Source organism: Trichosurus vulpecula, chromosome 2 (genome assembly GCF_011100635.1).
Source record: "Trichosurus vulpecula isolate mTriVul1 chromosome 2, mTriVul1.pri, whole genome shotgun sequence".
NCBI classification, from domain to species: Eukaryota; Metazoa; Chordata; class Mammalia; order Diprotodontia; family Phalangeridae; genus Trichosurus; species Trichosurus vulpecula.
This window is the reverse complement of record NC_050574.1, coordinates 234702405-234725531: the sequence shown is the minus strand read 5'-3', so window position 1 is coordinate 234725531 and position 23127 is coordinate 234702405. Positions and strand designations below refer to the sequence as shown.

Genomic DNA, 23127 nt, shown 5'->3' with positions numbered 1-23127 from the left:
TGTCTGTATTCCTTGTTTTAATTGTTATTTCTCCTACTTCCTACCTATTATATACTATAATAATCTAATTATAAGCTGGTTTTTTTTTCCTCATGCATCTGATTTGTAGAAAATCTGAGTATGGACTCTAATTGCATTCTTAGTACTACTACTACTACTACTACTGCTACTACTACTACTAATGATGATAAGTGGTTTTTTTTAAATTTAGAGTTCTAACACTTGCAAAGTGCTTTGCATACATTATCCAGTTCTAGATCTTTGATCTTGTTACTAATTTGAGCCTCTAATCCTATAATATTATTATTCCCTTTTAAAAATGAGAAAAGTGCAGCTTAGAGAAATTAAGTGACTTGGCCATTGTCATAAAGCTAGTAAGTATCATAAGTGGAGTCAATCAGTCAGCAAAGTTTTTATTCAGCACTTTCTGTGTCCTAGGCACTGCTCTCAGTACTGGGAGACACAAAGAGGGGGAGTCCCTGTCCTTGATTGAGCATACATTATGATGCAGGGGACAAAATAAACAAGTATATACAAAAATATACAAATGGCAGGCTAAAACCCATCATTGGGCACTGGCTCTGGATGGTTATAACTTATTCAGAAGAACTAGAATAGGTAGAAGGGAGGAGGATAGTGGCATTGCATATTAAGCAGATATATGCATGTAAATTATCTTATAAATTGTAAAGTGCTATACAAAAGTTAAATATTATGTGAGGATATACAGGAATCAGAGAGAGGGCATGGAAAGTATTTCAGTGAAGGTTAGTGGTGGGAGAAACAAGTAATTTGTCATTGGAATATATTATAGATTAACTCAACATAAAGATTAAATAGATGAATTTGGGAAACATCATTAGATTATAAGCTTCTTGAGGGCAGGTACTGTCTTTTGACTCATTTTGTATCTTAAATGCTTAGCATTTAATGCCTGTCACATAGTAGGCACTTAAATGTTTATGTACTGATGGGGAACTTCAGTTAGTCAGGGATCTACTGGAATCCTCTTTTTGCTGAAAGCAGAGCGGCTACTGACTTTTCACTTGTCTTCATGCTTATTTTATCCTTAAAAAGTAGAGGAACCAGCGAAGAGAAATTCTTTTGGAAATTATGGGAACCAGTGGCTAAACGAGTTGTGGTCTATGATTGTGATGGAATGCTATTGTGCTATAAGAAATGATGGGTAAGATGGTTTCATAAAAACCTGGGAAGACATATATGAACTCTCAGCTAAGTAGTGCAGTGAGTGGATAGAGTGCTGGGCTGGAGTAAGAAAGACTCATTTTTGTGAGTTCAAATCTGGCCTGACTCTTACTAACTGTGTGACCTGGACTGGTCACTTAACCCTGTTTCCCTCAGTTTCCTCATCTGTAAAATGAGCTGGAGAAGGAAATGGCAAACCACTCTAGTATCTTTGTTAAGAAAATCCCAGAAGGTGTCATGAAGACTTGATATAACTGAAAACGACTGAACAACAATAAGCTTACATAGGCATCTAAGTCCAACTACCTTATTTTATAGGTGCTGAAACTGAGACATGTCAAGAGGTTTACCCAAGGTCACACTGACACCTCTAAGTCACGGCTGTCCAAAATGCTACCTGCATGTGGCCCGCCTATAAGCATAAACATTTATATAAATGCTTGTAAATGAGAAGCTGAGCTACTGAGAAGCCTAGCTACCTGTAGAGCTCTCACTAAAATGGCAAATGAAAATATATTGTCTATTGTTTCAATAAAAACCTAAGGTTGGAAAGCCCTGCCTCTAAGTGATAGAGGATTTAAAGGGGTGGGTGGTGACAAGGTGTAGTCATGGAACTGCTGTTCAATTCTGAATTTGCTTCTGTTTTCTCTTTTAGGGAGAATAGCCTTTGCACTGGAAATGTCAGAACAGAAATTCCTAGCAGGGAGTTGATATCCAGAATAGGTAAGGGACAGCCACAGGGATACGGCCTGTGATTTCATTGATATAAGGAACTCCTGGATGAGGAAACTCACATTATTAAAGCAGGTTGACACCTTCTCTGCAACGTATAGAGCTGCCTAGAGCACTGAGAATTTAAGTGACTTCCTCAGAGTCACACAGTCAGTATGAGGCAGAGGTGGGTCTTGAACTCAAATCTTCTTGGCTCTGAGGCCATTCCCTATCCACTATTCCAGTACTGATTAATTGTTAAGAAGGTAGCAAAAGTGTACCTAGTTGCCCTTTATAAATTCAAGTTAACCAGTTTAAGTTATGATATATTATATCCTTGGGTCTTAAAAAAATGGCAGATATAATTGCTGAGCCACTGACAATATATTTGAAAGATCGTGGAAAAATGGGAGCTGTCCAAGATTGGAGATGGGCAAAATGTCTGGATTTTCAAAAGAGGGTAGAAAACAAAGTCTGAAAGTTATATATGCCAATGAGCTTGTCTTTGGCTCCTAGGATAATTCTAGAATTGATCATTATAGAGGTAGTTGGCAGAAATTTATAAAAGGAAACTAATTAAAAGGAATTAGCTTGTCATCATCAAGAACAGATCATGCCAGACTAACCTCATTTCTTTTTTTGATAGGATTACTAAACTAGTAGATGAGGGGATTGCAATGAATATAGTTTACCTAGTTTTTTAGCAGATTTTTTCATAAAGTATCTATTTAATCTCATGGAGACACATGCATTAGCTAATAATAAAATCAAGTTGATTCAGAATTGGTTGGATGGACAGAATCAAAAACTAGCTGTTAATGCTTTATTAGTTGGTGTGGCAAGTGGTCCCTGTGGAGGCACACCCCAGAGATCTGTGCTTGAGACTTTTTTTTATCAATGCCTTGAATAAAGGAATAGATGCCCCCCTCATCACTTTTGCAACTGACATGAAACTGAGAATAGCTAACACACTAGATGACAGAGTTAGGGTCCAAAAAACTAAAGCAGTGCTCAAATGAGATTAGCTTCACAAATATAAAGTGGAGGAGGATTGGTTAGACAGACAATACTTGTTCTGAAAAAGATAGGGTATGGGGTTTTTTTGGTGTTTTTTTTTTTTTTTTTTTTTGTAGACTACAAGCTCAAAGTCTCATGCAGTTTTGAACTGCATTAAGAGGCATAGCTTCAGCAGTCATCAAAACTACTTGGTACTGGCTAAGAAACAGAGTCGTGGATCAGTGGAATAGGTTAGATACACAAGACGCAGTAGTCAGTGATTAGCAATGTACTCATTGTTAAAACCAAAGAATCCAGCTTATGGGCTAAGAATTCACTATTTCACAAAAACTGCTGGGAAAATTAGGAGATGGTATGGCAGAAACTGGGCATAGACCAATATCTTACACTGTATACAAAAATAAAGTCAAAATGGGTTCATGATTTAGAAATAAAGGCTGATACTATAAGTAATTTGGGAGAGCAAGAAAGAGTTTACCTGTCAGATTTATGGAAAAGGGAAGAATTCATGACCCAACAAGAGATAGAGAGTGCTAAAAAATGCAAATGGATCATTTTGATTATGATAAATTGAAAAACTTTTGTATAAGCAAAGCCAATGCAACCAAGATAAGGAGGGAAGGAGAAAATTGGGAGAAAATCTTTACAACCAGTATCTTTGATAAAGGCCTCATCTCTAAAATACACAGGGAACTGAGCCAAATTTATAGGGATATATGTCATTACCCAATTGAGAAGTGGTCAAAGGATATGAACAGGCAGTTTTCAGAGGAAGAAATTAAAGATATCTATAGGCATATGAAAAAATGCTCTAAATCACTATTGATTAGAGAAATGCAAACCAAAACAACTCTTAGGTACCACATCTCTCCTGTCAGATTGGCTAACGTGACAAAACAGAAAAATGGTAAATGCTGGAGAGGATGTGGGAAAATTGAAACATTTTTACACTGTTGGTGGAGTTGTGAACTGATACAACCATTCTGGAGAACAATTTGGAACTATGTCCAAAAGGCTATAAAAATGTGCATATCCTTTGACCCAGCAATACCACTTCTAGGGCTATATCTCAAAGAGATCATACAAGTGGGAAAGGAACCCATATGTACAAAAATATTTATGGCAGCTCTTTTTGTTGTGGCAAAGAATTAGAAATCAAGGGGATGCCCATCAATTGGGGAATGGCTAAACAAATTGTGGTATTAGGAATACTATTGTGCTGTAAGAAATGAGGAGCAGACGGACTTCATTATAACCTGGAATGCCTTATACAAACTGATGCTGAGTGAGAGGAGCAGAACCAGGAGATCGTCCTACACAATTACAGACACATGGTATCTGTAAGGACTAACTTTGATAGACTTGACTCCTCTCATCAATGCACTCATTCAAAGACAGCTCCAAAAGACTCATGATGGAAAAAGCTATGCAAAACCAGAGAAAGAATTATGAAGTCTGAATACAGATTGAGGCAAACTTTTTGCTCTCTTTTTTTTTTGGTTTTGTTTCTCCTTTCTCATGATTCATTTCATTGGTTATAATTCTTCAATACAATTGAACTATTATGTAAATAAGTTCAAGGTGAAGGTATATGTAGAACTTACATTGGATTACATGCTGTCTTGGGGGGAGGAGTGGGAGGGAAAGAAAATTTGGAACCCCAAAATTTGTGGAACTAAGTGTTGTAAACTAAAAATAAAAAAGATTGAATTTATGAAAAAAAAAGAGACATAGCTTCCAGGAATAGGGAATTGATAGTTTTATTGTATTCTGCCATCATCAGAACTGATCTGCTAGAAGAGAGTATTTCATATTCTTAACCGGGTTTAAGAAGATAATTGATAAGCTGAAGGTATCCAAGGAAGGTAACCACAATAATGAAGGATAGATTTGATTCTCTGTCATAGGAGAATCATATTTTGCTTGGAGAAGAGAAGACATGGTGGTTATCTTTCAAGTATTTGAAGGGAACAGAGATTATAATTGTTCTATTTGACCACAGAGAGTAGAACCAGAATCAGTGGGTGTAAGTTGCAGAGAGACAAATTTAGATATTTTTTACTGAATTTTGGGGGGAAAAAGAACAAGATGAACAACAAACTTCCTACAGATTAGAGGAATTGGTTACCTCTAGAAGTGATGAGTTCCCTACTTTTGGAGGTGTTCAGGCAGAGGCTGGACGAGCACTTATAGGTGTTATGATGTGGATTCCTTTTGTATATGAGTTGGGTTAGGTGACCACTGAGGTTCCTTCTAACTCTAAAGTCCCATGATTCTGTATTTTACATAGATCCTCACAACATCCTAGGAGAGTAATCTAAGCATAATCATCCCCTGTTTTATAAGTGAGAAAACTGAAGCTCAGAGAGGAAATTTACTTCCCAAAGGCTACACAGCTAAGTAAATGGCAAAGCTGATTCTCTTGTTTAAGATCAGATTAAAGCTACTAGGTTAGTAGCATAGCCAGAACTCAGCTGTGAATCTTGATTCCAATTAAGTGCTCTTTACACTACTCTTCATTTCTGTTCATAGTTTCTTTCCCTTTGGTTTTTGAGCATAACATCAGTATTTTAATGCGTAGATAGGATTTACTTTTACCTTCCTCTAAGAAAGCCATTTTTTAAAAATGGAGCCATACCAACCTCAAAAGAATATACATTTCTTAGAGTCAGAGTTCAGGTGTTTTTAGTTAAATTTGTATAAAAACTTGAGGTACCTTAAATAAAGATGAAATTTGTTTTCATTTTTTCTTTGATAGTTTCAAAAGCTCATCTTTTTATTTATTTATTTTACAGTAGTATCACTTACGTTAACTGACACCATTGAAACAGAAAATGGTTTCTTGGGGCTTTGTTTATCTTTTGCATATATCCTGACTTGGTTAAACCCAAGTAATTTTGGCACTAAAGCTGCTGTAATGAAATTCACTGTACTTTTATGGATAGACAGGGAGTTTAAAGAGACAGTTTTGCTTGAAAACATGGAATACTAGAATTGAAAAGCATTTCAAATGTTGTCTAGTCAAATTTCCTGTCTCTAACATAAAAAATTTTGTGTTATTGTTTTCTTTCATTAACTAACAAGGATAATTATTTCTTTTTATGGCAACTGAGTGTAGTTTTTCCTTGGAGAATAGAATGGATGGAAAGTGCAGAGAGACAAATTTAGACAAAATCTGCCTTTATCATTCATGTAAGTGCTCTCCTTCATAGTAAATTACCAAAAATATGTAGAGTAATATGAATTGCAAGGACATTCTTCTGTGTTTGGAAGGAAAACAGCAATTTGGTCATCTGTGTTATTTTCTGGGGCTTTTTAACCAAATATCTCTGTGAATTGGCTTTGCAAAAAAATTGATATAGAAGAGAGCTATGCTTTCTTATTTATACTGAAAAGATTATCTTAAAGATGGAGTCACTCACTAGAGGGAAGGTTCAAGACCCCTGTTTCTTTGCCTCCATACATGTAAGGCAAAACCTCCTATCATTTCAAGTTTTCTAAAAGTGAAATAAGTTGCCTGAGGAGGTAATTCACCTTTACTGGACTTTTTCTATTGAATGCTGCTTCTTAGCCATAACATTGCAAGAAGTTTCTGTTCAGGTAACAGGTTGAACTAGAACTTTTTTGAGATACCTTCAGCTTTTAAGGTTCAATGATTCAGTGATTCTGTAATAGAATATCTGAAATTTTGAGAAGCTACATTAAATATGACACAAATTTATTATAATTTGTTATCATTTATCACCATGCTAGTTCAGGCCCTCCTCACTTCGTATTCAAATAACATCCCATTTTTCTGTCCTGCCTCGTTTCTCTCTTCTATAACATGTCCTCCAAACAACTGTCAGAGTGATTTTCCTAAAGTACAGACCTGACCATGTAATTCACCTATTCAATAAACTCCAGTGGATCCATTTGATCTGTGAAATCAAATATATACTCCTCTGTCTGGAAAAGCTTTTCTTAATATGGCCCCTTTCTGCCTTTCTAGACTTTTTACACACTATTCCCCTTCCAGCACTCTACAGTCCAGCTGTTGCTTATATATACTTCATCTCCTGTCTCCGTGCCTTTGCATTGGTTGTTCCCTATGCCTTTAATGATACCTTTTCCTCCTCTGTCTCTTGGCATCACTGGTTCCCTTCAACACTCAACTCATGTCACCTTCCATAGGAGCCATTTGTTGGTCAACCTATCAACTAGTACTTCTCCATCCAGTTACCTTTTAGTTTGCTTTGTATGTGTCTTGTAGGTATATGCTTGTTTCCGTAAAATGTGAGCTTCTTGAAGATAGGATTATTTGATTTTTGTTATTGTAGATTTAGTAGGGGCCTGACATGTTATAGGCACTTAATAAATCCTTATAGATTGATTCTTTTAGATTCTGAAAAACTCTGGCCCAAAGCAGTTAATTCAAGGCTACGTAGCAGTTTGGTGGTCAGTCTAGAACTAGATACAACCCATGTTTCTTGACTCCCAAATCTGTATGCTTTCCTTTATGTGATATTGATAATAGTTTTAGAAGATTAAAAACTACTAATAAAAGATCAGTAATATTTGTGCCCACAATAACCATAACTACATGAGAAAAGAAAATCTGTGACATCAAATGAGAGGTTTGACTTTGTTATGAACTGGCAGAAATTTGAAGTATTTTTGCCTTTCCTGAACATTAAAACTGTATTATTATTGTTATAATAAAGTCTTGTGTATTGCTGTTTCTACTCATTATTCCTACCCATCTCTGAGGCTTGGAGCAGTAGCAGCATCCTTGATTAGATTTACGTTACTGCTTTTGAAGTTAGTGGGAAGAGCAGTAACTGAATGCTGAATATAGTAGCATACATAACTCATTCTGTAGACTCACACTGAGAATGTTAAAACTGAGAGACCATGGAGGGATGATTCACTTTCTTTGTAACTGTATTTTTTTTGTAAATATATTCTTGCTCTCTTGTGAAAAAAATATTGTCATGGTGTTAATCGACAGCCTGGGTACAATCTTGATGTAAATTTTCAAAATTTAAAACAAAGGAGAATAAGGGAAGCTGTAAAGGGTTGGATAAGGAATTTGAGAAGCAAAAAAGTGAAAAAATGTGGACTTGAATATATTGCTTTGGAACCTTTCAATAATACTGTTTCTTACAGAAAAAACTATGAGTCTTGGCCCTTACTTTACAAGAAATTAATTTACTGAAGTAATATACTGAAAGGGCTTTTGTGAAAGGCAGTTTGAACTGTAACATTGAACCACATGATAAGAACTCGAAGGGAGATTTCATTACTGGTCAATGGAAAATTTAGTTATTTCAAAAATTTATTTTCAACCATGAAAAAGAAAATAACTACTTTTTAATGTTTTTTTAAGCAGTACATTTTACTTTTAGAGCAATTTTACATTAATTATATTTTGATTTTATAACTATATTGTAAGGTAGAGCAGAAATTATTCTCAGTTCTTTAGAATAGAACCTCTACTAGATCATTAGTTTCCTAACTTAGCCCAGTAGCACTGCATTAAGAACATTGGGGAATACTAGAGAGTTAGAAAGCATAGTTATTCTTAACCCTCACCTTGAAGAACTTATTGTATTGTTGGTGGAAATAAAATATAGGCTGTTCCAAAAATCTGAATGCATTTTTAAGTCATTAAAATTACTAAAGCTTAAAGCTGTGCTAAGACTTTTAGATCACCCTGTATATGAATGAACTTCAGGGTGATTTCAAAGTAATATGAATAATAAAGTATGCTTAACTAGCCCCTTGTATAGATCTTTAGACAACAGTTTCATTATTCGGTTTTTCAGAGTGCAATTCTCTGTGACCAGTCTCCAGTCATAGAGTGTTATCATATTGGTAAACTGACCACAGAGGAAGGGTCACAAGACATAAAATGGCATAGTAGAAAGAACACTGGATTTGGAGTCACAGGACCCGCATTTGGCTCCTGGTTGTAGCATTTGTTGACTGGGTTGTCAGTGCCAGGGAAGGGAGCAGGGTTGGCAACAGACCCTGACACAAATAGATGTTGCAGATGACCTCAGAAGTCAGATATTTGCTTCATAGTCTATTCTGTGATCTAATATCTGATTTAGCTTTTTCTTAATTTTTGCTTGTAACTCAAAGATTTAACTTGATTTGTCCCTTGTCATCTTGTTTTCCACAGGGAAGAACCCTGGTTTTGCAGTTAAGACTTTCAGTGCTTTTCTAAGGCTCCTTATCTTCTATGCTTGCTCTGTGACCAGGTCCATATCCCAGGGATAATAATAATCATCATAGCTTGCATTTACATAATGCTTTGTAATTGACAAGGCTCTTTATATATTATATCCTTTGATCCTCATGGTAATTGAGTGTGTTAGGTATCCTCATTTTCTAAAAGAGAAAACCAAGGCTAAGCGAGGCTGTTACTTAGCCATGGTTGCAGAGCTCGCATTGGAATTTAGGTCTAGCACTCTTTGTATGTGTACAATCATGGGCAGATCATCAGAGGATAGGAACAGCTCACATTTATGTAGCCTTTTAGGGATTATAAAGCGTTTACAATGTGTTATCTCCTTTGATCCTGTACAAGAATCCTGTCAGGCAGGTGCTGTTATTACCTCCCTCTTACAAATAAGGAAACTGAGGCTTAGAAAAGTGACCCACTTGCCAGGACTAACATGGCCTCCAGGAGGATGAGTGGAGCTCCAGCCCAGTGTGATCCAGTGCTCTGCCTGCTGTGTCATGATGCCGGTGGATTAGTGGAACTACATTGGAACAGAAGGAAATTAATAGATGTTTATTCCAACTCCCTCATTTTTCAAATGAGGAGCTTGAGAGCTGGAGAGCTATGAGGTCGCTTTACCAAGATCATACAAGTAGTAAATTGAACCAAAATGCCTTCTTTGAGCCTTCTTTGAGACAAGGTTCTTACACAGCCTGCTGCCTCCTCAGTTTATTAGAGTTGCCTCATATGGAAAATGGGGATCTCAACATTTAGAACATTTGCCTCACAGGGTTGTTGAGGATTGTAGGAAGTAATGTATAAAAGCACTTTGTGAATTGTAAAGGGATAGGGATAGGGACTGTGAACTTGTGATTTCATTGGCAAAGGGAACTCCCAGGCAAGAAAATTGTACTTATGATGCAGGCCTGCACATTCTCTACAATTTCTAGTTTTAGAGTATAAGCTCTTTGAGAGCACAAAGTCTTGTCATTTTTTAATCTGTATATCCAGCATCAAACATTGTGTGTGTGTGTGTGTGTGTGTTTAATGAAACAGTGAAGGGAAAAACAGGTTTGGAGAAAACTAGGGGAAAGAGCCAACTGAGCAAAATCATTCTGAGTGCATATAAGGATGAAAATTAACCAGAAGAAAAATGAAAAATATTTACAAAAATTGCTACCACACCATAACCAGAATTATTATAAAGCAGGTCATAGATGAGACCGAGAGGAGGAAGCTGGTCACGTAGTAAAAGTCCTATGCTATGTACTGGGGAAACAAAGAGAGAAAGGACAATATCTTTTTTTCTCACAGTTTGCAAGTGAAGGAATCATGTTCTGCAATCTTACACTTTCCCAGTGTTCTGATTTTTTTCATGCTTAATATCCAATTCTCATCACAGCTTTTCTGACTTCCTGGTCTGAAATGAACTCTCCTATGGGAGAATGAATGTACAATTCATCTGACAAATTAACCGTATCTGTGTAATTTAGTGAATCTCCTATAGCATCTTGAACTATTCTTTGACTATTTTATTGTTATATAACTTGCAATGTGTTTATTACCATAATGATTATAAATTTGGAGGGTCTTTCCTGTCCTACAGGTAGAGGCTCAGTACACCACAGAGCACTGGATAGTTTTCCAGTGCTATCTAGCCCACTTATTTGCATTCAATTACAGGCTCAAATGATTTCTACCATCATTGAATTACCATTATCTCACCAAAATGTAGATTTGTTGTACAGATTATTAATCTAAATGCATAGCATAATCTGAACACCGGGTTATCTTTATCTGCTTGGTTTTTCATGGATAAACTATAAGATTCTTTGCTAAATAGCTTTTATGACAGCTGTACATTCACTTTAGTGATCATGTGTCCTTGTTTTATGCTTTGTTTTTAAAAATCAGTGTCATTGAATAAAGTTATCATTTTTGTTACATATTTCAAGGTGTCTTATTTTTTTAATAGGTATGAGGACATTGTTGGAATACAACCTTTATGTGATGTTTTGCTCTGTTGACTCAAATGTTTTTTATAGTCAACAATAATTATTGGAATCTTGTATTCTCTTTACCTTTCATTCAGTTTTGTGACATTATTTAACAAAGCCCATGTGTTCTTGTCTCATATTTTTAAGAATGTCCTCGATATGTTATTGGATTAGTCATATTAAATTTTTACAAATATAAGAAAACAGATATATAGATTAGTAAGTTCAGATATTTTCTCCCCTTTTGTGCTTTTTCCCCTAGATGTTTGGCATAATCCTCCTTTTCAGATATCTTGAGAAATAATCCTTAACAGTCTCAAAACTGTGCCACTTCCAGCAGGACTTCCTCTGAATATACTTAGCTTAGTGAAACTCTTTTTCTCATTCTTTTCTCCTTCCTTCCTTCCTTCCTTCCTTCCTTCCTTCCTTCCTTCCTTCCTTCCTTCCTTCCTTCCTTCCTGTTAGAGCCCAAGTGTTATGGCTATACTGTCATTGATGGAGAAAAGTGTGGTAGCAATTTTATGAATAATTTTTATTTCTCTTCTGTTTAATTTTCATCCTTATATGTACTCAGAATAATTTTGCTTACATTGGCTCTTTCTCCTAGTTTTCTGCAAACTTGTTTTTCCCTTCACTGTTTCATATTTTATGAAGTAATACTGCTCATAATCCTCAACTATCCTTCATAACATTTCACAAATGAATTTATGTTGTCCTTGGCTCATGTAGCTCTTCTGTTTGGCAAGGAGATTAAATGTTTACTGAATGATCTAGGCTCTTTTGGTATTGTCCTCTTAGTTGTATAGATTGATTTTACATTCCTTACCTAGTGGTGAGAGATAGCTGGTGTCACTGTTATTTTATCTTTTTAAAGCCTCAACAGTTAGTTTTAATACGTTAGATGGGAGTTGTTTTAATTATATGTCACAATTGCCTCACACATTTTCTTATTTTATTTCGATTTACTGTTGATTTTGATTTTTGCTCATACTTAGAAGTCCAGAGTCAGAATATTTGTAGCACTTGATTTTGAAATGACCCCCACAGCATTAATCAGTCATTTCCCTCTGTTAAAATCAATTTTTTTTTGGTGATCGATCGTATTTGATGTTGTGTATATCTAGGGATTCCTAGATTTCTTAAAACAGTTATCTACAGGTGTGAGATAACTCTCAGAACTCTTATTACCAACTGGACATTTCTAACTGAATGTCCCTTAGGCATGTTGGATTTTTGATGTCTAAAACAGAACTCATTATCATATATCTTCCTCCTATTCATCTCTATTCCAGTCTTCCCTATTACTGTCAAGGGGAGCATCACGGTTCTAGTCATCCAGTTTACAACTGATATCATCCTCAGTTCCTCATTTTGACTCATGCCCCATATCTGATCAGTTGTCATATTTTTGCTTTTTAAACTCTGCAGCTTCTCCTACATGTATGTCCCCTCCACTCTACTCACATAGCCATCAGCCTCATCCTGTCTTGCCTAGATTCTTTCAGGGTACTTCTTTTGGATGTACCTTCCTCAGGTCTCTTGCTCCTTCAGTCTGTCCTCTACAAAGCCACCAAAGTGATATTCCTCAAGTGAAGCACTGACACTCAGCAGTGGCTCCTTATTACATCTAGGATATAAACCCCTCTGGTATTTTAAGCTTTTTACAACTTGGCCCTTTCTTACATTTTCATATTTTTTGTACATTACTCCCCTCTGTATACTATAGTCCAGTCATATGAGCCTACTTGTTTCTCAGAATGACATTCCCTAAGATTTCACAATCTTCATAGCTTTGCAATGGTTGTCTATTACTCTTTGAATGCTCTTTCTTTACCTCTTGGAATTATTATTTTGCCTGTCTTTGTATCCCCAGAATTGTGCACATTGCCTAGCATATAATAGGTGCGTAATGCTTATTGACGTGTTGACTTGGATGGAATCTATTTCCTTCAAAACATAGCTCAAATATCACTTTCTATATACAGACTGTCTTGATTACCTCAATTACTAGTGACCTTCCTCTCAAATTATCTTGTTATTTTATACACACACACGCACGCGTGTGCACATCTATAGGGGGTGTGTGTGAGGGGGTGTAAAATATATGTTTATTTCCTGGTACTTATGTGGGTCTATGTTTCTCTCCTACCTCCAGAATGTAAGATTCTTGAAATTGAGGACCATTTCATTTGTATTCTCGAATCCTCTGTGCCTGGCACAAACTTGTAATTGATTCATTTAGTGATATTGAATGGTTGCAGATATCAAAGTTGATATTAGTACTATAGAATGATGATTGAGGTAACCTAACTCTGTCCATCTGCAGTGTTTCTTACCTCTGTATAATCTTTGTGAAAATAATCTACACATGCAAGAGGCAGCGTGGTACAGTAGAAACAACTCTGAATTCATGACCCATAGTCAAATCATGGTTCTGTTACGTAGTACTGTATCATCTTGGATAAGGCACTTTGGGTTTCTCTGGGCTTCATTTTCCTTCCCTGTAAAATGAGAGGGTTGAGTTAGAGGATCTTTAAGGGCTTAAACAGCCAAGAGCTCTAAATATATGATGTTATGATTTTTACTGAAAATGTAAGAAAATATAATAGAATTTTATACATGTTTTTCCCTAGCACACCACTTGTTACCAGATACACGATTACTTGCAAGGTGTATAGAATGCGAGCTACCACCATACTTATTACTTGACAATTATTTTAACAATTGTTTTGAGTAGTTCGAATTTGTAGAGCACTTAAGGTTTGTAAATACTTTTACCTATTTTATCTATTTTGATCTTGGCAAAAACCCTCTGAAGTAGGTCCTATTGTTATTCCCTTTTAACAGGTGAGGAAACTGAGGCTAAGAGGATTAAGTGACTTCTCCATGATCACACAATTAGTAATTAGCTGAGGTAGGATTTGAATTCAGGTTCTCCTGACTGCAAAGTCAAGTGCTCTCTCCACTATACCACCAGGCTACCTTCTACAACTCTCCTCCAGGAAGATTATAGTATTCTGCATTTAGAATTGGCGGGAACCTTAGAAGTCATCTAGTTCCATTACCTTATTTTGGAAATAAGGAAACTGACACCCAGAGTGATTAAATGACTTGCCCAAGATCACTCAATAAGTAATAGGGCTGACATTTGAATCTAGGTTTTCTGACTCTAAATGTCTCCCATGTGTGAAAAAAATCATAAAAGGATTTTTTTGAAAGATGAAACACAAATAATTTTATTCATTCACATTCTGATGGTCATTCCCAAGCAAGACCTAAAACAGGGAGACATAAACCAAAGAGTGTTTGGGTAACTGTTGTGTAGAGATTTCCTATAGTTGGTGAAGTTCTGCAATACTACTACTTATGGATAACATTGTACTGATTACAGTATGACAGAACCCATTCATAATCATTCATAAATGTTCAGCATATCAGTCTGCACTGGAAAATCAAAACTGATGAAGAATATTTAATACCTAGACTATATCTAATTGGATATACAGACATTTTAGTTGGCCTTTCAGGACATATATTTTGGACAAACAATGATGATGAACAGTGACCTTGAAATAGTATTAAATAGGAAGCGCTGGATTAAATTTGGAAAAGAGCAGTACTTTCAATTACTCTAAATTTTCTCTTGAAACAAAAAATAAAACCAAAAATGTGAGGATTGGAGAAGATGACTTTTACATTTCCATTCCAGTTTAAAATTTATGATGTTAAGCATGATGCCATCTTTTTGACACCAATGTTTAGTTTTGCTATATGTCTGCATGTTATCCCTGAAGAATAAAAATTACAAATCAGCCAAAGGGCATGTTGTTTAGTCATTCAGTTGTATCTAACCCTATGTGACCCCATGGACTTTGTCCATGAAATTTTATTGTCAAAGATACTAGAATGGTTTGCCATTTTCTTCTTCATTGTGTCCTCATTTTACAGATGAGGAACTGAGACAAATCATCACTTGCCCAGGGTCACACAGCTAGTAAGTGTGTGAGGCCAGATTTGAACTCAGATCTTCCTGACTCTAGACCAAGTGTTCTGTCAACTGTACTACCTACTTGCCCCAGAGAGATGCAAAGGGGGAATAGAGTGAAATGAAATCTACTAAAGTGATGACTTGTGCTCACGAACAACATAAAAGATATCATAAAGGAATGTATGACAGGGAAGCAAAGTGAACTGGTCATTTGGTGGTGTGAGAAATAACAGAAGGAGAGCTTTTATTCTGTCCCAAATTGTGTCAAAAGAACTAGAGGAGAATCCCTCAGCATATTGGGTTGAACTCCTCCGGAAGATTCATGGGTGTCATGGAAAATAAAGAGTTGTGTTGGGTGAAAGGGAAGGGATGGATTATAGTCTATGCTATACCAGGGCCCACATTAAGGGGATGTAGTGTATTGGGAGGCAGAGGAGAAAAAGGCAATGAAGAGGGAGAAATTGAAGATGCTGGAGAGATTGGGAGGAGTGAAGATCCAGATAGGTGGGAAGGTATTGCTATGAGGGGATAGGTAGAGCTGTTAATTCTGAAGAAGGGAGAAGAAAATTGCATACAGAAACTAACATTTAGAAGTGATGAGGTTAGATGTAGCAGCCAAAAATGTGTGATGACATAGTTAAGTGGGATCTTAGTTCATCTACCAGTAGTGAAGAAGAAGGTTGGGAATGAAGACTGAGGAGAGAAGGAATGATAAGACTGCATTTTTTTAAAAATATATTTTCCGATCCAGACTTTTTTGTCATTGAAGGTATTCTTACACCTCAGTGCGCCATCCATTAACACAGTCCTGAAATGGGACAGAGTCAGCGCACAAAACTGTAAAGCTGAGTAACTAGTATAGCCAGAGAAGGCACTTTTGTGATTTGAAGGGAATAAGGAAGGTTCCCTTTGCCCTTATCAAAATTTAAATAAATAGAAGCCCCTTAAATCTTATTTAATGATTCAAGTTGAAAGTGATTTTCCCCTTCTCTGATCTCATAGAAATATATGTATGTATGTATGTAGAGATATGTATGCTTGTATATATGCGCATACACACAATCTCACCCATACGTGTGTATGTATGTGCATAGACGTCTACATGTGTGTATGTATAAGTATATAAGCATATGCCTGTACGTAGACATATATTAGTCTATGTCTTCTTATATTCCACAGTTTTTGTCCATGTTTTTCCTTAAATCTTCCATAGATCATCTACCCGACATGCTGGAGACTTTCTGGTTTGCTTTATTAACCTGTTTATTTATTTGTTCATTGTCATTCATTTCTGATTCTTTTAATAGTTCATAGGCCCAAGTTCAGCAGTCAGTCTGCTTATCTGTTATTCTATTCTTGGTATGTCGCTAACGTACGTTTCCTAATGGTACACATCCTTGATGATGCTTTTATACAAGTTCTGAGCATTAGGACAACATGTGCTTTGCCCAGAATCTGCCATGTAGTTGGAAAGATAGCCTGGTGAGTTAGTCCATCAACCTATACATCTCAGATGGGCATCCTAGATGTAGTAAGCTGGGCCCAGAATTCAATAGAAGCAAGAGATCCAGATGGTTTCTATTTGACAGAACTGTACAGCCCATTTTTGATACTAACATTCCTTTAAAAAATATCTTTACACAAACATTAAATCTTGTAACCAACAAAAATAAAAAGGCATAATGGAAAATGACTTTATATAAATCCACAAGCTCCAAATTATTTACAACTTTTAATCCCTTATAACTTCCCAGTGATACTATTATGTGCTGCAAATCATGTTACATGAGAATCTCAGAAAAATCAAAATTGCAGGTGATCCAAAGGGCAGTAGAAAGACTGTGTAAGTGGGCTGTAGAAAATTACCAGGGTTGACTTATGTGTTTAAAATATTTTAATTTGTATTTTAAATATTGGTGGCATATCTCCCTCTACTAGATTTCAACTACTTTAGGACAAGGAATATACCTTATTTATCTTTTATTTCCTTTATTGTATAGTTGATTACACTGGCATCCTCAAACATCTTTAATAAATGTCTGTTGAATTTCTTTCTCCCTGTCACACCTAAAAAAGAAAATACAGACCTTCTTGGGAGGGTAATATATTTAGTCCTAAATTTTTGAATGTGAGTAAATTTATTAGACTTTTTCCTTGATTACTGAAAAGATAGAGGTGCTTAGTTTAGGCCTTGTGCAGAAATAGGACAATGATGATAGTGAGATACGAACAGGATGGGAGAAATGGAAGGTCATAGGGGCACAGAAAAAAAACTGCTTCATAATTTTGCCTTAGGGCCACTCCTAGTTTTTAGTAAATTTGACAGGGGAGTGATTTCCCACTTTGAATAGTAGAAAACCTAGTAGCAAGAGCATTTCTTATACCATCTACAGCTAAAAAAGGGGGATAAAGTAGTATTGTCTTTGTTTTTAAAGGATATTCCAAACTAAGAGTGTAACTAAAACATTGATCTCAAAGTAAAACAATGCTCATACAAGCAAATAGGCTACTTCGTTTGGCAATAAACTAGTAAATATTTTGATGATTAAGTAATTTTCATGTCTTTGATGTTTACCTCCTTTTTTTTTTTTTCAGAAGTGAAGAAGTTAATTGAAGTATAATGGAAGCTACAGTAATATTACCCATTCTGAAGAAAAAACTAGCCTTCCTTTCTGGTATGTTTTTTTTTCTTTCAATCATGTTTTATACCTGTTATCTTTTTTGACTCAGAGGTAGCTGTTTGCACTTTATTTCTCTGATAAGTTTGACAGAAATGTAGTTTGTTTTTGCATAAGGGCCCTTTTCTAAGGTATCTGTAAGAAATCTTTTAATCTGAATGAAAATCTGGGCAGGCCAGTTTTTTTATTCTGTCCTATAATTTGATTAGAATGACCTTCACAAGGCAGGTATCCTGATATTTTTACCTCTTTTATAAAATGTGATAATACAGGCCAAGAATAATTGACCAACTGGCATCCAAATACTTGATTTTGTAATATAGTTTTTATAGTATCATTATCTTCCTTCACCTTTCAGTAGAGGAAGTTTGAACACACAGGAGATTTATAAAGTATTAATTACATTATTTTCATTTAAAATAGTTTAGGATTTTGAATCTGATTAGTTGAATGATAGATATCACAAAAAAGTCTACCTGAACTTCTAACAGGAATCTCTACCATTAATTGGGAAATAAAAATGATTTATTAATATAGCTTGCTAACAGTGTCATAGGAGCTTAGTGCTTTCTGTTGTTTATCCTTTAAAAGTTACGTAATTTCACAAACTTGCTGTTTTTGGATTCAGTGTAGGAAACCCATTAATGATATCTCTGTATTATCGAGCAGTGAGGAAATTGGCAGACTTTGCTTCGGGGGAATGAAAACTACCTTGACATTTAAGTTAACTAATGGATTCCTTTCACAGCGCTCTCTCTGTCTCTGTCTCTGTCTCTCTGTCTCTGTCTCTCTGTCTCTCTCTCTCTCTCTCATGACCTTCGGCTGTACTCTGACTACATCTTGGGTTCTGTGGATATAACATCAAACAAACAGACACTGCTTTCAAGGAGTTTCCATTCTTTATACTCTAGAGAATGAAAACGTATACCCATATAACTGTATATAATTTTATATGGGAGGTATCAATAACTTGGGAGATCAGGGAAAGCATCATGTAGTAAATATCACTTGAATTAAGTTGTGAAGAAAACTGAAGATTTTAAAGGTTAAAGTGACAAGGAAATCCATTCCAGGCATGAGGGATAACGTAGGCAAAAATGTGGATGCAAGCTTAGATGTCTTATGTGGAAAAATAGCAAGAAGAGCTAGTTTGGATAGAACAAAAGAGTAATAACGTGAGACTAGAAAGGTAAGTCAGAGATAGGCTGTGAAGGTCTTTAAATGTTAGATAGCAGAGGGTTTTTTTTTTCTTTTTGGAGGTTATAAGGAATCATTAGAGTTTATTGACCAGGAGAATGACATAGCCAGCCCTGAGCTTTAAGAATATAACCCAGGCAGCCGTGTGAAGTCTATATTGGAAAGGGGAGAGACTAGAAGTAAGGGAGGTGATGGCAGCATTCTTTTGGAGAAGTGATGAGTTCCTCAACTAGGATGGCAGCCACTTGAGTGGAACAAATAGATTGGTTGAATAAGATGTTGGCAGAGACAGAAACAAGACTTGGCAAGTGATTAGCTTTGTAATGTGAGAGAGAATGAGAACTTGAGGATAATTATAAGCTTGCAAGCTTGGGTGACTGGAAGGATGATGATGCAGGAGAAATTCAAAGGAAGGCTGCGTTTTGGAGGAAATATAATAATGAATATAATAATAAAGATAATAATAAAATATTTTCTTTCTTCATTAAATACCAGCTTTCAAGATATATTTTAAAGTTATTTTTCATTTATTTTATTATCTCTTGTGTGTGTTCATTCATTACTTAATATATTTTTGTACATATGTCCTTTTCTTCTGTCTTTTGCATTGGTAAATCATAGGGTGTCTGTGTGTGTGTGTGTGCGCACGCGCGCGCGCGTGTGTGTAATTTAGTAACTTTTGGACATAGTGATGTGCTGGTAAATGTTTAAAAGCCATTTCTCCAAAGAATCTGTTCAGACTAAAAATTTAACTATGGATTGTTGTTTTTTTTTTTATTGATCACAGGGCAATAACAAATATATTCAATAAAGGAACCTTGGAGAAAGAAATAAAAAATAACTAGAAACTAATTATAAAGAACTAGTGTGTCAAGGAGCAGATAATACAAAAAAAGTAGAAAACTTCATCCAAAAATTGTAATGCTGAAATCAAGACTTCTGTAATAGAGCAAAAGAAGTTGTTTAGAGAAACTCTGTCTCTAAATCCTTTTATCAGTAAAAGAGGAAGAACAAATCAATGAAATAGGTACCAACTTTAAAAAAAAAGGAAGCTTGAACAGCAAATTAAAACCCTCTAAACAAAAACTAGGGATTGTGAAAATTAAGAGAGAAAGAAAGGTTAAAGTGAAGAAATCATTGAACTCATAAATATATCTAGGAGCTTTTTTTTTTATTAAGAAAAAAAGCAAATAAAATAGGAAAACAATTAGCTATTCTTTTTTTTTTTAAAGAAGAGGAAAACTGATAAGGAAATATAAGAAATTATCAGAGGCTTTTGCTAACAAAATTGATAACTTAGATGAAGACTAACCCAGTGTTAGAAAAAGAAAAACACTCCAGGGCCAGATGGATTTACTAGTGAATCTTATCAAACATTCAAATTCCAATATTACACAAACTATTTTTAATAATAGGAAAAGAAGGCACCTTTCCATTTTATCCCTGTGATATAAATATGATCTTGACATCTTGACATCTTGACATCCCTCTCCAAGGAGAGACAAAACAGAGAAAGAAACCATAGGCAAGTGTCTCCAGTGAACATCCATGTAAAATTTTTATATTAAATATTAGCAAGTAGGTTGCAGCAGCATATTAGAAATACTATGCACCATGATTCAATTGGAGTTTTATCAGGAGCATGCAGATGGTTCAGCGAAAAGAAATCTAGATATAGAACAAATCATTTCAATAGTACAAATTACAAAAATCACAATTCTATCTAGATGCTGAAAAAAGGTTTTGATAAAATCCAACATCTGTTTCTATTAAAAAGGTAGGAATAAATGGATCTTTCCTTAATATAGTTAGTATCACTTATATAAATCCAAAAGCAAATGTTATACATAAGAGAAAAGATCTTTTCAGTAAGATTAGGAGAAAAACAAGAATGCCCATTTTTTTTTTAATGCAGTGCTAGAACTGCTAGTTTTGGCAGTAAGAAGCTAAAGAGAAATTCAGGAACTAAGTATAATTAAATGGGAAACAGAATTAACCAGTTTTTGCTAATATATGATGGTTTATTTAGAAAACCCTAAAGAGTCTACCAAAAAATTATAAAATAATTAATATAAAATAAATCCACATATTATTCAGCATTCTTGTATGTTACCAGTCAAACCTAAGATCTAGAAAGATTTCCTTCAAAATAACTTGAGGAAGTATAGAATATTTGGAAATATATCTACCAAGATACCTTTGAGCACTTTATGAATCCAACTCTATAATACTCGTTGCAGGAATAAAGTTGGACCTAAACAGTGAGAAATATTAATTGCCTGTGGATATGTTGAGCAATGTAATAAAAATGACATTACTTCCCAAATTAATTTACTTATTCAATGCCATACCACTCAGACTACCAGTAGTTTCTTTTTTCAGAAAAATTCACAAAAGGTTAAGTATCTCCAGTCATAATGAAAACAAAATGACCAGAAAGAGAATCTATAGTTTTAGTGTAAAGTGTATTTATTGCGTGTAGTAGGTAACTCTATTAACTATAATATTTGAATAACCCAAACAAAATCTTTGGTAACAATGGCAAATAGTATTCTGTTATCTCAGAAAACATATTGAGTATTACTGTAGTGTACTATAGATTTACTTTTGTGAGGATAAACTACAGGATCATGACCAGTTCTTATGCATAACGATGAGATAATTAGGATAACTTATCCTAGAAGAAAGATGATGGTCTGAGCATAGGCCTTAATACCCTACGAGGGTATCAAGAAATAATTACATATAGATGATGATAGCCAGGTAATCTATAATTCTGCCAAATACGATAAGACATAAATATTTTACAGAAATTATGAATGTTAACCTCAACTTTATGTTCTAAAGATCATCATTCTTAATTTCAGGAAACAGATATGTGTGTATATTTATATAAATGCTTATATATTTTTCCCATTAGGACATCAGTAAATTATTTTATTTATATTTTCCTGAGATGATACATATTTCCATGTTTTTTAGAAATAAAATGTTACTTAAGCACAGATTATTTTTTAAAATTGTTTTTTACTTAAATATTTCTCAATTACATGTAAAATTTTTTTAATAATAATTTTTGAAAAATTTGAGTTCCAAATTCTTTCCCCTATTTTCCCCCCACTCCCAAGAAGATAATCAATTTGATTTCGATTGTACATGGAAGGTCATGCAAAGCATATTTCCATATAAGCCATGTTGCAAAAGAAGACAAATAAAATAAAACAATAAAGATAAAGAAATTTTTAAAAAGTCTGCTTTAGTCTACATTCAGAGTTCAACAGTTTTCCTTCTGGAGGTACATAACATTTTACATCATGGGTCCTTTGGAATTGTCTTGTATAACTGCCTTGATCAGAGTAGCTAAGTCTTTCACAGTTGGCCATCCTTACAACATTGCTGGTATTCTGCACAAAATTCTTCTGGTTCCACTCACTTCACTTCGCATGAGTTCATATGTCTTCCCAAGTTTTTCTGAAACCATCCTGCTTGTCATTTTTTATGATACTGTATTACCATAACTTGTTCAGCCATTCTCCACTTGATGGGCATCCCCTTTATTTCTAATTCTTTGCCATCACAAAAAAAAGCTGCTATAAATATTTTAGACAAATGGGTCATTTTCCCTTTTCTTTTATCTCTTTGGGATACAGACCTGGTAGTGATATTGCTGAATCCAAAGGTATGCACAGTTTTATAGCGCTTTGGGTGTAGTTCCAATTGTTCTCCAGAATAGTTGGACTATTTCACAATAGTGCATTAGTATCCAAATTTTTCTACATCCTCTTCAGCATTTGTCATTTTCCTTTTCTGTCTTGTTGGCCAGTCTAATAAAGTATGAGATGGTATCTCAGCATTGTTTTAATTTGCATTTCTCTAATCATTAGTAATTTAGAGCATTTTACCTATGATTATTGATAGCTTTGATTTCTTCTGAAAACGGCCTTTTCATATCCTTTTTCCATTTATCAGAGAATGACTCTTATTTTTTAAATTTGCCTCAGTTCCCTGTATATTTGAGAAGAGAAGCCTTTCTCAGAGAAATTTGCTGCAAAATGTTTTTCCCAGTTTCCTCTTTTGCTTCTAATTTTGGTTGCATTAGTTTTGTTTGTACAAAAGCTTTTTAAT

General features: G+C 35.0%; 1 protein-coding gene across 2 annotated transcripts in view; it reads left to right on the top strand.

Moving 5' to 3' along the window:
• Positions 1 to 23127, top strand: part of SESTD1 (SEC14 and spectrin domain containing 1) — a 143460-nt gene that overhangs the window by 25908 nt on the left and 94425 nt on the right. Inside the window, exons 3-4 of one of the 2 annotated variants that reach the window (XM_036746739.1) lie at positions 1862 to 1929; positions 17723 to 17802. In XM_036746739.1, the coding sequence (XP_036602634.1) occupies positions 17748 to 17802 (55 nt within the window). In that variant the 5' untranslated portion in view covers positions 1862 to 1929; positions 17723 to 17747. The remainder of the gene's footprint in view (positions 1 to 1861; positions 1930 to 17722; positions 17803 to 23127) is intronic. The other variant, XM_036746740.1, reaches the window with a different exon arrangement.